We start from the raw sequence: 13,655 nt of genomic DNA on the forward strand, positions 1-13,655 counted from the left end.
TTCACATCTCAAAAACCTGTAAAATAAAAATGGTGTTAGTTCTTCTGATTCATTTTTAAAGCAAAGAACATTTCCATGTTTTCCAATTCATAGCACACTTCCAATTTTTCATAGACTGCCATGACTATTTAACTACACTTTACAGTTCTCTCACACTCATGCTTGACGTGAAGTAAGGAAAATTCAGAGATGCATACACTCTGTTACCAGCTTGTTTCTCTTTTAAATCAAAACTTCTGATGTTTAAAGAAGAGCTGTGGATAAGAGAAAGTACATTTTGAGGCTATGATATAATGCACTTAAAGGTCCCAAAGGCAATATTCTTAACATCTACAACCAACTCTGAAATATAACCTAGGAATGTAAATGTTAGGGCTGGGCTCTTAAATTCAAGTTTCTTAATGCACTGTGGGCTGACAGCCTTTGAATTTATAAAGACTTCCTATCTAAACAACCAAAAGAGCTAAATATCACTTAGAATAATTATTTTGATCCGTACTTACAAAGCAGTAGCAACCTATGAGAAAGTATTACCATGCATGTATCCAGGTATCCAGGTGATTGTTTCCTCTGATCGTACATGCTTTCATCATCTTAAAATTGATCTTCCATGCACAAGCTGGAGACTAGTTCTGTGTGTACAAGTGTGTGTCAGGGGGATTCCTAACCCTATTTTGTACTTGCATATAACAATATACACACTCACGAGGCTTAGAATGGATCAAGAAATTGTTCTTCCTCATGATATTTTTTCAGATAACTGAAATACTTGTGTATTTCATGGAAAGACCTCCTCTCCATTTTTTTTAGAAAATTATATTTAAAACAAAATTAAATGAAGTATTTGTTTTCTGTGGATGCCTACAAAATCAGATAAATGATCCTTGGAAACCCTAACTCCTTTGAAGACCAAGGGCACCTTAAATTTTGGCAGTGAAAGTACCTGAGGAGTACCTAATGGGCCCTGTCAAATAGATGTGCTCATGGCATGGCTGTTCCACAGCAGCACCGAGCCCACCAGAGAGCATGTTCGTGACACCTACTGTCATTCAAAACTGTCATCATGTTGGGTCAGGGTGACCTCTGCATTTTGTAGTACAGGTCACTGAGTGACACACACAGTGCCCACCAGGATGCCAGGATGAAAACACAAGGCTCCCTTCTGCCTCCATGTAACTTTGCATGGAACACATAAATCCTTCTGTGGAGAGTTGGCCTCCTTAGTCATGAGCCTTTCAGAAGTGGCATCAACTACTCTTCATGATTTTTTTTTTCACCCAAACTATTAACTTTCATTTTGAAAATACTTAAAAGAATAAGAAGAAATTGAAGAGGCTGAGAGGGCAGGCTTCGTTTTAAGTCCTCATTTCTCCTTCCACTGAAGCTGAAATGCACTCCAGTATACATCGAAGCTGCACAATCCTTGTATTGAGAGCTAAATCTCATGTCTTTTATAATATGGATACACTTGTCGAACACATATTGTGGTCCATAAAAGTGTGAAGATGTAAAGAGGTTTATTTCTACAGGATTTTATGACCGCTAACCACACCTGAAATTTTTTCTTCCTGAAAAAAGGCACATATTTTACAACAGCCCTCTAATAGCTCAAGAGGGTTAGAAGGGACACTGGCAAACTTCGTATCACCCTGGTGTACATGCAAGTGCTTTAGGGGATCAAAGAACGGAAATTAAAAATATGCTACTGAATGAATTTCTGAAGGAAGAGAAGCAAAATCAGTGATTTATTTGTGGAGAGTGCAGTAATGAAAACCATAGGACAGTTTAAGGTCTGAAAATTATTTCACTGCTGGGTCACAGTAGACCAGAAGCATGTATTTCTGATCACACTGAGCATATACATTCCCATACTGAATCAAGCCAAAGCTGCATCTAGGTTGCCTTCCTGCCTCTAATGATGGGCAGTAGCACAACTTTGGGAGGAGCATATGAAACAGGACAGACAGAAAGCAATTCTTCCCCAGATATAACGTTTCTGTTTCAAGCAGTCTGAGGTTTATGGACTTCCTTAGCCAGAGGGTGCATTCACAACATTGATTTTAATAGCCATTGATAGAGCTCCTTTTCATGCATTTGTCTAATGGATTTTTGAGCCCATTTATAACTTTGACCTCCACAGCTTCCTCTGGCAATGAGCTTCACAATTTAATTATGCATTGTGTGAAAAAGGACTTCATATTGCTTGCTTTAAACCAACCACCTGATCATCTGAGTGCTCCTTTGTTTTTTATAGTGTGAGCGATAACAAATAATCAGTTAGCCAGTCTATGACTTCATACACATCTATCATCTCTCTCCTCCCTCAACTGCTTTGCAGACATAAGACTTTCAGCCTAAGTAGCTTTCTTCTTACCAATGCTATTTTGTACTTCTAATCATCCCTGTAGCTCTTTCCTATACCTTTATCTAGCTCTCAAGCTCTTTGAGATGGAAGACAACAGCACAAAATTTGCAGGATGTGGGTAGGCTGCAGATTTCTGCAATACTGTACTGATCCTGCTTTGTTCTGGGCACTTGCTTACCTTTGCGACATCTGCTGAGCATGGAGCTTGGACCTTCACTGAAATATCTGCAGTGACTCTGAGATCTTTACTCAAAGGATAATGACAAATTTATGCACTGCTGTTGTGTGTGTTTTGATAGCTTTCCCGATGTCTATTATTTTTTATATTTGGAAACCGAATGCATTAAAAAGAAAAAAAAAAGAAATTATGTGGACTGAAATAAATACAACCTACTGGATCTGAATAGAACGAGACACCTTGAAGAATATAAGTTATTTAAAATGTGAGTAAACAGGAGTCAACATCTTGACATATTCTCAATTCAACCTTCCTACCTCGCTTTTTTAATGCCAACAATCGGGTTTGTGGACTTGCTAATTCACTGGCATGTGTCTGAGCAATGCTAAACTTCCCAGATCTGGCTGATGTCAAAAGGAGTCAAGACTGGCTGGCTCTCATGGAATTGGAAACTACAAAAAAGTATTGTTCTGGTAACTGTTTATACTACGTGACATTGTCACTTCCATACTATTTGTGGAGCTTGATGCTGGGAAAAAATGAATTTCTAGAGAGGTTATGAAAGATCAAGGATGCTATAATGTCATCAGAATTACATGTAACTTGGGCATCAGCATTACATAAAAGCATATTGAATGCTTACTTAACATAACATTTGAATAAATCATGTTTAAAATCATGTTCACTGAAACATTTATTTCAGCTAGAGCCAAATAGTTTAAGCTTCTCATACATAAACATTTTTGGCATTATTTATGAAAACTTGGATTGCATCCACTTAATTTATACTTTAAAAAATAAGAGATAGCTGTGTGAATCTTGTATTTATAGCAGAAACCTCCATCGTCTGCTGCTTACTGAGGTTTCAGCAGATCTACAATGGTAATTCAATAACCGTGTCTATAATATCCTGGGAGCTTTAAACACAGCTTCCCATTTTTGCATTTGGCATTTCAGTCTGTACTTTCTTACTTTTCTTGATAGGCTTCTAGGTACTAAAAATAATTCGCTAGTGCCTATCATGCTGTGTGACAATGATGCCCTTGAACACCTAACCTGGCTGGCATGGGCTGAACCTCCTAGGAAAAGGGAAAGGGAATTTTATTGACTCATTCGTGCGGGTTCCTCACTGCTTCTGAAGTTTCTGGAGGGAGGGCTTGCAAGATGGATTGAGCAATCTTGAGGTAAAAGCCCAGAAGCAGCTTCCAGGGAGGGAGACTTACACTGAGGTTTTGCATCTAGCTGTTAACTGCCAATAGTTATTGCACCTAAGCCATGGTGTATGGGCTTAATTTGGTCTCTATTGTGTATGCTGGGTCAACCAACAAAAGTATTTTCTTCACTTCAAAATGAAAAAGGCTCAGACATAATGAGGTGTGCATTCTCCAAGCCTGTGGAGAAAGAGTTTAGCATCATGGTTTTTTTTCCTTCTGTTTGCAAACGGTTTGTGTGAGGTGTAAGGAGTTCTTTCCAGAATGGAAAAAGAAAGTATTTTTTCTCAATAGTGTCATTCCATGTTCAGATGCTTTCAGAATCTGAAATATCTCACTTTCTTATTGTTAGCATTATCTTCCAAGCCATAAATATTAGCCTTTGTATCTATATTTTCATGCTGAATCATTTTTTAGATGCATAACATCGAGAGTACTTGTTAAACATTCTGTGATTCACTAGCATTGCTTTGTGTTCTGGCCTTAATCCAGAAACGGCAATTGCATTTCACTTTCCTTAAGACTATATTCAAATGAGTATGATATTTAACTTAATTTTTGCTTTTACATGATCTTGTAGGATTTAAAGGTGTGACAGAAAGTGATGATTGTTGCTTATAATTTAACATACATTTATTTAAAAGATTCCAGCAATTCCAGAAATATAGTATCAACCCAGCAGCTTTCCTGTTTCTTTGCTGTCCACTTACCATTAGCAGGGATATCCTTCATGGAGCTCCAACCTAAAGACGTATAGGACATCTTGGTCTGATAAGCTTTTGGAGGCAATATACTTAATGTACTGAAACAGATCTAGCCTTCCTTGCCATTAAAGCCCCATGGATGGGATTTATTTTATGCAATATTACATACCCAGAAGTTAGATGTCTAGCTAGATATAGGCTATGTTCATAGTTAGGTACTTCTAGAGGGTGATTCATCTGCGCTATTTTGCCTTTTTCAGCCTTTGGAGTTCCTTTCAGTCTTTGGACTTGGTTCCCCACCCCCCTCACTGATTACTAAAGTAGCCCATGATAACTGGGTCAGACATACACATTTAATCCTTGATGCTTGCATCAGCAAGGAGAAATCCCAACCTGAGACATTCTGAGCTGTGATATCATCCAGAAATTTGTGGGCTTTAAAAAAACTCACAAAGTTCTTATTTTGCAATTCGGGAAAGTCCTAACATTCTAATATGGGTTGTTCATGGTATGGTTTTCTGTATTATATTGAGTGAGACTTCAAGAAAGTTGGGGGGAAGAAAAGGGGAAAAGATGAGTTACTATTTTTGTTACTTTAATAAACCTAAATGCAAAACATTAGCTCTTTCTAGCAACAAAAACTCCACCAGCAGCAATACTGAAACCATATGCCCTCCATTTGATTTACCATCAACGACTGCCTGGCTGCACACAGAGCCTCTCTGCTTAATAGTGGCTCTAGGCAAGAGCATGTATAATATTCAAAGCAGTTTTGTTCTTTTATTAAAGTTGTGATAAGGATGCAAAGCATTTTAATGGGAATAATCAATTATATAATAGTATTCATATACAACAAAGTGCTTTTAATATAAGTACTTTTAATGTGGTGCTTTTGTGATGGGGGAATTACTTTTGTAATACTTTCAGAAGCGTGTCTTCTGTTGGTGCCAGGCAGACAGCAGCAGTAGGAGACTTCTGTAAGAGATGAACTCCATTTACTCCCCATTCAGAAGAAGGCATTTTTCAATGCAGAGACCAAAGGATTTTACCACTCTGCTGAATAAGAGAATTTCAACATCAAGATGTGTCTACATTTTTGTAAGAGAAGAAAAAAATGGAGTGCATTATCAGTCTGAATAAAAGCTCATTGTAGATACTTCAACATTTAAAAGATTAAGTTTGATTATTTCCTGTTACACTTGCCTAATTGTTTTCCTCATCTCCCCTTGCTGTTATCATCTCTTTTAAAAAAAAAAAAAAAAAGCTAAGTTATTTCTATCCTACCATTGGCATTTTTGCTGATAGACGTCAAAAGTTATAAACACAACATGGCCATAAAAGATGTTTTTGCACTGTTTTGAAAATTGTTATAAAAATCTTAACAGAAACTGTTAGTAAGTGCAAGTTTCTTTTTATTTTATGGGTGTGGATATATTTAGGTAAGGGGATTGAAACCAGACACTTTTTCAATCTATATTGTACATGTTCATTTAGAAGTGGTGCCCTCTTCCACCCATAGCTAATTTGTTATCAATCCATGCCAGTTGTCATGGTTACAGGGTGAGCTGCATCTGTCTGTCAGGTGTCGTTGGCTACCTTTGGCAGCACAGCCCTAAAGGGAGATGAAGGCTGAGGACGCTCCCTGACTCTCTAGCCAGCCTCTGCAAACGTAGAGCGCTGGCTCCAGCACCTTGCAGCAAGTGGCCATGGACACTTCAGAAAAGAGCCCAGCCATCTGGTCATCTCAATATTGCCCACGTGACTCTACCGTTATGAGATATGTGACTATCATCAGAGGATATATTTGGGTCAGTGTTGAGGCTTCAGATGCCCCTTCTGTGCTCTTTCTCCTCTCCTCTTTCCCTTGCTGAGCTCAAGAAAGTATCCCAGGCCTACACTGAGTCACAGCGGGCCAGACAACTGAGAAGTGTGGACACTAGACAAAAATGTGCTTGAGAATGTTCAATGAAGCCACAAAATAGCATGCTCAGGTGTGGTTGAAGGCATGTAATGCTATCAGCTCTAGATCCAGAAAAATATGGCTTGTGAATCCTGATGCCTAGAACTATTGAAAGAACATAAGATATTGTGAAGTTTGGAGTAAGATTCATATGAAGATTGGATGTAGGTGTTTACATGAGAACTGGTTGCTCCCATTATGTCAACAGAGATCTAGTCAACTCGGTTAATGGAGCCTATGTATAGAAAGCTGGGGATCCTTCTCTTGGATGGAATCTGACCCAAGAGGCTCAGCCCAGTTCCCATATGCAAGCATCCCAAGCCACTGGGATGCTCCAAGGGATCCCCCTCAGACTCCAGTTACCCCTCCATTAGAGCGTGGGTATCACGTCGGTCCTGTGTTGTAACTGACAGCTCTGTGTAGTGTCTCAAGTAACTCAGGGCATCTTGAATGGACTAGATGGTGGCATCTAACTCAAGCCCTAACAGTTCTGTTTTAGGTGGCTGGCTATTTCAAGGGAATCTGAGACTTAAGAGGTCCCACATCTCCCTAGCCAGTGCACTGGGGACTCGGGCACTCACAACACTCAGTGGTTAACATCCTTTAGCCAGTGCATATTTAATGTACAACCACTCCAGGAACAGGGACCAAACCCAGGATCTACCTTTCCCGTGTAAGTGGAGCTTAATGCATTCAAACTCAGGATCATTTACCCCATGCTTTTAGTTGCTTCTCTTTAACTTCTCTAAGCAGACAGGTAAAGTAATGCACAGAGACATAAATCAGATTTTAGGATACAAATCAATACTTACTATGGAGTGTCCTTTACATTCATCACGCCTTCTCAGAAACAACTTCGCTAAAACTTGTATGTTATTGCTGATTACAACAAAGCCAACACATTTCAGACAACATCTCCTCTTGCTCTCCCTTGAATTAGTAGCACTATTTTAGAAGAGTCCTTTGTTCCCACATGTTCTGAAACAGTCCAAAAAAAATCCAGGAAAAAAATCTCTCTTTTTTCTAGTTAAAAATGCAAAAGGTATTGTGCAAATTCACGTGGATTTCAATTGAAAAAGCTCAAAAATATAGACTTAAGCTTCATTTTGATTTTCAAAATGTCTTTTTCATATGAACCTCAATGTTTAAACACAAATAAAAGTATTCAAAAATCCAGAGAGAAAGTATTTCATTTTACATTGAATACACTGCATTAGACATCAATGCATTGTTTTAGTTTGGATTATAAAAAAATAATAAAATACCTGAATTGGATAATGTTCATCTGGATCAATTAGAAACCTTTTTTGAAAATTATTCACAAGCTTATCAAAATAATGTTGTTGCATTGTGTTTTTCACAAAAGGAGTGATTACTTTTTTCTTTTTTCATTTCTTGGCAACAGAGCCACGGATCTATAATTAAAAACCCACTTCGAAAATTTCCAAAAGACTATTACAATCTTGTCATATCAGGGGTTGAATAAATCAATTTATAGAATTTTTTTCCCCCATTCCTAGATTCTACAATGATGGCCTGAAAATCTCCAAGGTTGCAAACTATGGTTTATTTTGTCAATGGACACTGGGTGTGCAAATGATATTCTTTCTTTCTCTCTTTTTAGGAATGCAGTTGAAGAAAACAAAAAACTATATGCAATTTATGACACAAGGTGAGTAACAAAAAGTACTTAAAAAACATTATTATCTGTAAATGGAATGTTAACCCTTTACCATGTTAGAAATTATTATTAAGTTTTAATTGAAAATATTGATTTTCCTGAGCCACAAAGTAATCTTTAAACTAAGGCACAATGACAAGTATTTTAGATCATCATACACAAAATTCTGTAACTACCTAATAATGATTCCCCTTTATTTATAGTAATTTCCCTTCATATACAGTGCATGTGACAAAGAAATATAGTTACACGACCAGCTTAATTTACATGTTATTCCATAGATGCAGTATGACCCATGATCCTGATCCATATATTAGGAGCTTAAGCGTGGCTGCTTTGATGCCAGTGTTTGGGGAATGAGAGCAAAGGGTTAGATGGCACAGCCTCGAGAAAAGAGTATGCATTTAAAAAGAGGCACTTCCACCAGCAGAGTGCCGTGCCTTGGCAGTGCAGGGCTGTGGATACAGCCTCTGTATAAACACACTTCCACATTATGAAGCCTTTCCTTTCCCCTCATCCTTTATGGACTGTTTCCTCTTAAGGGCACTCCTTAGCGTAAGTAAAAAACCCACTCAAAGGATAAGAGCAAGACATACATCAGACTTTCACTTTATTCTACCCATAGCTTTTTCTTTGTTACCCTGGATTATTACTTCCAGAATTCTTCCTAATCTTAGCAGATCAAAAGTGATGAGAAATCATTTCACTGCACTTTCTTTTCATTGCTTATCCTGTTTTATATGGGAGTGTTTGCATATATAAATGGCTTTCTTCCCTCCCAGTGTTTATCTTTCTACTTTTCCACTGATAAAATTCAAAGGGACATTCGGATGAAAATGTCAGGAACCAGCATCTCTCGGTGTTTTAGCTAGTCCTTATACAGATGCATCAGTTAGGATCCTGACTTAATCTTTCTTTAAATATATCTAATACTAAACATAAACAATTCAAACAACTCGTGCTTGTCTTCTTCACTCTGTATAATCTCCTGCACAATGAGGCTTGGGTCTTGATGTGGAATTCTGGCTGCTGTAGTGAAAAATTGCATAAACAATAATTATCACAAATGCAATTCATGACGTTGATAAATTCAAAACCACAAATAAATGGGCTATATCCTTCTATTTTCATCTAACCTTAAAAGAAAAAGGTAACTGCTGCATACTGGTTTGTAAGGAATAATGTGCTCCTGACAAAGGGATTTAGATTAAAACACTCAAGCAGAAACTCTCAGAAAAGAAGTCCTGTGCAAAATAGCTCTTCCTCAACTGCAGTTACAGTAAACAAAAAAAATAATCTTAACTGTTACTTGTCTTGTGGGTGTCAGAGTCTTCTCCCAAGTAACAAGTGATGGGACAAGAGGAAACAGCCTCAAGTTGCATCAGGGGAGGTTTAGATTGGATATTAGGAAAAATTTCTTCACCAAAAGGGCTGTCAAGCATTGGAACAGGCTGCCCAGGGAAGTGGCTGAGTCACCATCCCTGGAGGTATTTAAAAGACATGTAGATGTGGTGCTTAGGGACATGGTTTAGTGGTGGACTTGGTAGTGCTGGGTTAACAAATGGTTGTACTCAATGGTTTTAAAGGTCTTTTCCAACCTAAACGATTCTATGAATCATCAGGACAGAGACTTAAAAAATAGTACTTCTAAAGCACCACAGGCTTCTCTAATGTATTTGTGTTATTCCAGTGCATAATCATTAATTTTTATGATGAAAAAATGTGAGTTATAAAGAGCCTTGATTATTTCTTCCTCTGCCAAAGTGTCAATGGATTTTTATTTTGATGTGTCTGACTCATTGTGTGCATAATCCAGAGGTTTTGCTGCATGGGGAATGGAATATTGCAGGAAGACTCTTTTAAATTCATTCAGATAATGCAAATTTTTGTTCTATTTTCTTGAATATTAAGAAAAATAACCAGATGAAAATCAAACAGCAGTTCAGAACAATTTGGGTCAGGCCTCTTATTAAAGGCAAATTTGTCCCCATTACTGGTATTGATTAATACCTTATTCTTTGCGTGGCCTACTGAAACATTCAGATCTCCACATCAGAACTGCTGACATAACAACATTAATATTTCTGTATAATTAAATGAAAACCATAAAATTATGCAACCAGAGCAAACAGGTTCATGCAACACTGTTTGCAATCTGCCTGACAGAAATGGGGACAACGAGTACAAACTCATTGTCAGTTATAAGCTCAGCATAAACTGTTGAGTATTACTCAACATCAGCATATAGTACATGCACTTTCTGATAAATATACATAGTAGATAAATATAATATTTTTTTCCTCACATATGTCCAACAACCACTGCTCATTATCTAAACAGGCAAAACACAACGTATGAAACTGCCAACGTGCAGAGTATTCCCTAAGCCCCGATGCCACGTATCTACTCCCCAGCATCCTCCTGTCACTCTAAAACTCTGCTTTAGCCGAGACACTGTAGGGCAGAAAGTAAGAAAATTGAGCCTTCTGAAGAAAACATTAATATTTCTGTTGAACGATATTTTGGCAAAAATGGTCCTGAACTCCGATTTCATATAGTAAAAAAGAAGTCAGGCTTGGGGGGAAAAAGGGAAAGAAAAAAAAAAAAAAGAGTTGAAAATTTCTTGTGGATTTTTTCCCAGCCAGTTTTATTAATTACACCTTCTCAGCAGGTTAAACCAGCAGGCTATTAAAATTGCTGGAAGGCAGAATAGGTAAGCAGCAGCATGGGTCTCAGCCTAGTAAGATTAATGCCCTGCGTTCCTCAGAAGACGCCACTTCAGCTGTAGCAGAAATTCTTCCCACTTTGTTTTAGTTTCTGTCTCTCTCTCTTTTCTATGTCTGAACCCCCTGTGATTGAGTTTGCTTCAGCATAAGACTGGTTCTTTGTCAAAATCAGTTAAATGACGGACAAGCCAGAGAGGAAAATGAAAAAGACAATGTTCTGATAAGTGATTCTGACCTCAGCATCTAAGTCGGGTTATGTTCATTTTGTCAGGTAAACCCTCAGTACCACTCCCCAGTGCAAGAGCTCAGTGATGTATTGCATGGTGTGATAAAATACTTCTTCCCTGATTCTCAAGCCAGTCTTTCTACTACAGTCTGGTGACTGATAGTGGCAGTACTGCAAACGCATCAGTTAGGAGCAGACCTCTCCTCTTCTCCTGTCACTGCCTCCTCTTCTATATCTCCATTAGCACTGACAATGATGAAGAAAACTGGATTTTGTTGCAAAATTTTGAGTGGCTCCTCATTTCACTCCCACTGTCTTCAACAACTTCTGTCCTTTAGCAAAGACTGAGTGTGCTTTGTTCCAGCTCCTTCTGAAAGGAGATGATGGGTGCATCTACATAGCATTTTAGCACAGATCGGGACTGTGTTTGTGAAGTGAATCATTTGAGCATTCCCACTGACTGTGCTTTGGTTCGCATCTCAGAGCAGTCTCAGAGTACGTGAACTCAATTCCTTCCACACAAAACTATGGTGGAAGATACACCCCAGTGGCATATGAATGTGGTCCAACCGCTAATGAGCATCTAGTCTCTATGGGACCAGATTAGAACATTTCCTAAGGGGGAAAAAAACACCAAAATGCATATGGAGTGGATATCAGGTCCTCAGCAACTGCAGTTTTGCTCTACAGACCAGCCTCAGTGCTTGCTAACTCAGACATAGCCAATGAACCCCCGCTCACTGCAAGGGCTTCTTTCATGTGTAGGCTTGGCAGGTGTATTCTTCCACATGTATTTTCATCGATCCAAGGGCAGTCCTTTTGCTTCTTCACACATAATGCTTGCCTTTGCAGTTCAGACTTTCCCATTTTTGAGGTGGCCTTTAAAATCATTTATTGGCAATGCTAAGGAAGAAAAGAATATCACCGTGCTTATATTATTGAACAAAATTTGATCAGCAGCATCCGTCTTAACTGTCCAGTGGCCCAGAAGCTAGAACATTCACCAAAGTAGTAGAAACAGTCATGAAATTTAGTCCCTGAACTAAAACATTCAAAGCCTCATCTTTTACAGGGATAATTTTACTGGGACAGAAAGACTGCTGGAAAAAGAGCAAGAGTGAGAATGAGCAATGACAAAGCCACCTAAAGAGAGCAGAGAATCGGATTCTGTCCCTTACACCATTGAACATTGATTTATTTTATCCAGTAATTAATTCATGAATTACTGGGTTATTTATGAAATAACAGTACTTCAAAGATAAAAGCCAAACACTAGGCCACAGAGTCATGTTAACTCTTTCCCTCTCTCCATGACTTAACTATTTGCTGAAAAATGGAACATTTCAAACAATAGAGAAGAAAACCTTACCCTGATGTCCTGTAGTCTGGGCTGATCTCCGGGGATACATCCCTGGGATTTTGCTGGGTGGAGAATCTGCAGGTTCTGACTGGGTGCTTTGCTTTAGCGAAGTGCCCAGACTCCTTCCTGCCATTCCTTGAAATAATCTGTTTGCTTTTTGAATTGAATGTTTAGGAGCCTAATTCCAGGGGAAAAGTCATAGTGGCTAATTTTGGAGCAGAACAAGGAGTCTGTTTCTGTGCCCATTTTTTTTCCTATTGGCCACATTAAATGGCTCCCCAAAAGTCTTTGCTTCCATTATTTTCATAAGCACTCTTCACTGGGCAGGACTTTTCTGTGTCTTACCTCCAGACTGTTGTCACAACAGCTTTGTTCTGAGTCTTTCCTGTGGACAAAAACCGAAGTGCCATTTTCACTGCAAATGCCACATCACTGAGAAGTCAAGATATTTTTCTCTTTCATGAAATGCATTGATCATTTATAATTTTTAACATCTTTCAGTTGCTGCTAAGCCTAATTAAATCCAGAGTCCCAAGGAATAAATGCTCCATAACCCCCTAACTACTTTCTTGTCCCATCAGCTCCAACCTTGATTATCTTTAAACCACCCACAAATAAATGGAAATGATTGCTCTGAAAGATCAAGAAGACAAATACTTAAATGAAGTGATAAAATTTGACAGACTTTACAGCACTGTTGATTCATTCCTACCTCAGATGTGTTTCCAAAGTACCAGCATAGCGCATTAATCAGAAGTAGTGTTCTCTAAAATATTTTATTTCTGTTATAAAACCAACAAGCTATTTAAGAAAACTTATTAGTGCTTAAATGCACTTTTAAACCACGTTAAATTCTTCATAAGAAATATTATCTTCAGTGTTAAAACCACGTTAAATTCTTCATAAGAAATATTATCTTCAGTGTTAATACTTTCTTTCAGCACTTTGGGGGAGAGAACTGAGTTGGTACCCTTCCCCAAGTTCACTTTCTCTGAAATCTTTGAAAGAAGTCTTCAATACTGCCATCCATAGCACTGAAAAAAATCAGGATCCAGACCCCTAAAATAACTTTTAAATATATCTATAGCTACATAGATGTATGTATTTATTTGACTTTTCATTTTTGAGCCCTTGAGTCACATATGCTTCATGTCACAATTCTCAAGCTTTCATCATAAGCCTTATTAGTTTTTAAAGGAAAGCTAAGATTTTCACTTACTTTATAACCATAGTAAATATGGCAC

At 38.1% G+C, this 13,655-nt stretch overlaps 1 protein-coding gene across 1 annotated transcript in view; it reads left to right on the forward strand.

Annotated features, from left to right (window-relative positions):
- The window catches only part of GABRB3 (gamma-aminobutyric acid type A receptor subunit beta3), a 199,909-nt gene that overhangs the window by 68,845 nt on the left and 117,409 nt on the right, over positions 1-13,655 (forward strand). The window contains exon 2 of the mRNA XM_055802675.1: positions 8,043-8,090. Within this exon, the coding sequence (XP_055658650.1) occupies positions 8,043-8,090 (48 nt within the window). The remainder of the gene's footprint in view (positions 1-8,042; positions 8,091-13,655) is intronic.

This window comes from Falco peregrinus, chromosome 4 (assembly GCF_023634155.1).
Source record: "Falco peregrinus isolate bFalPer1 chromosome 4, bFalPer1.pri, whole genome shotgun sequence".
NCBI lineage: Eukaryota > Metazoa > Chordata > Aves > Falconiformes > Falconidae > Falco > Falco peregrinus.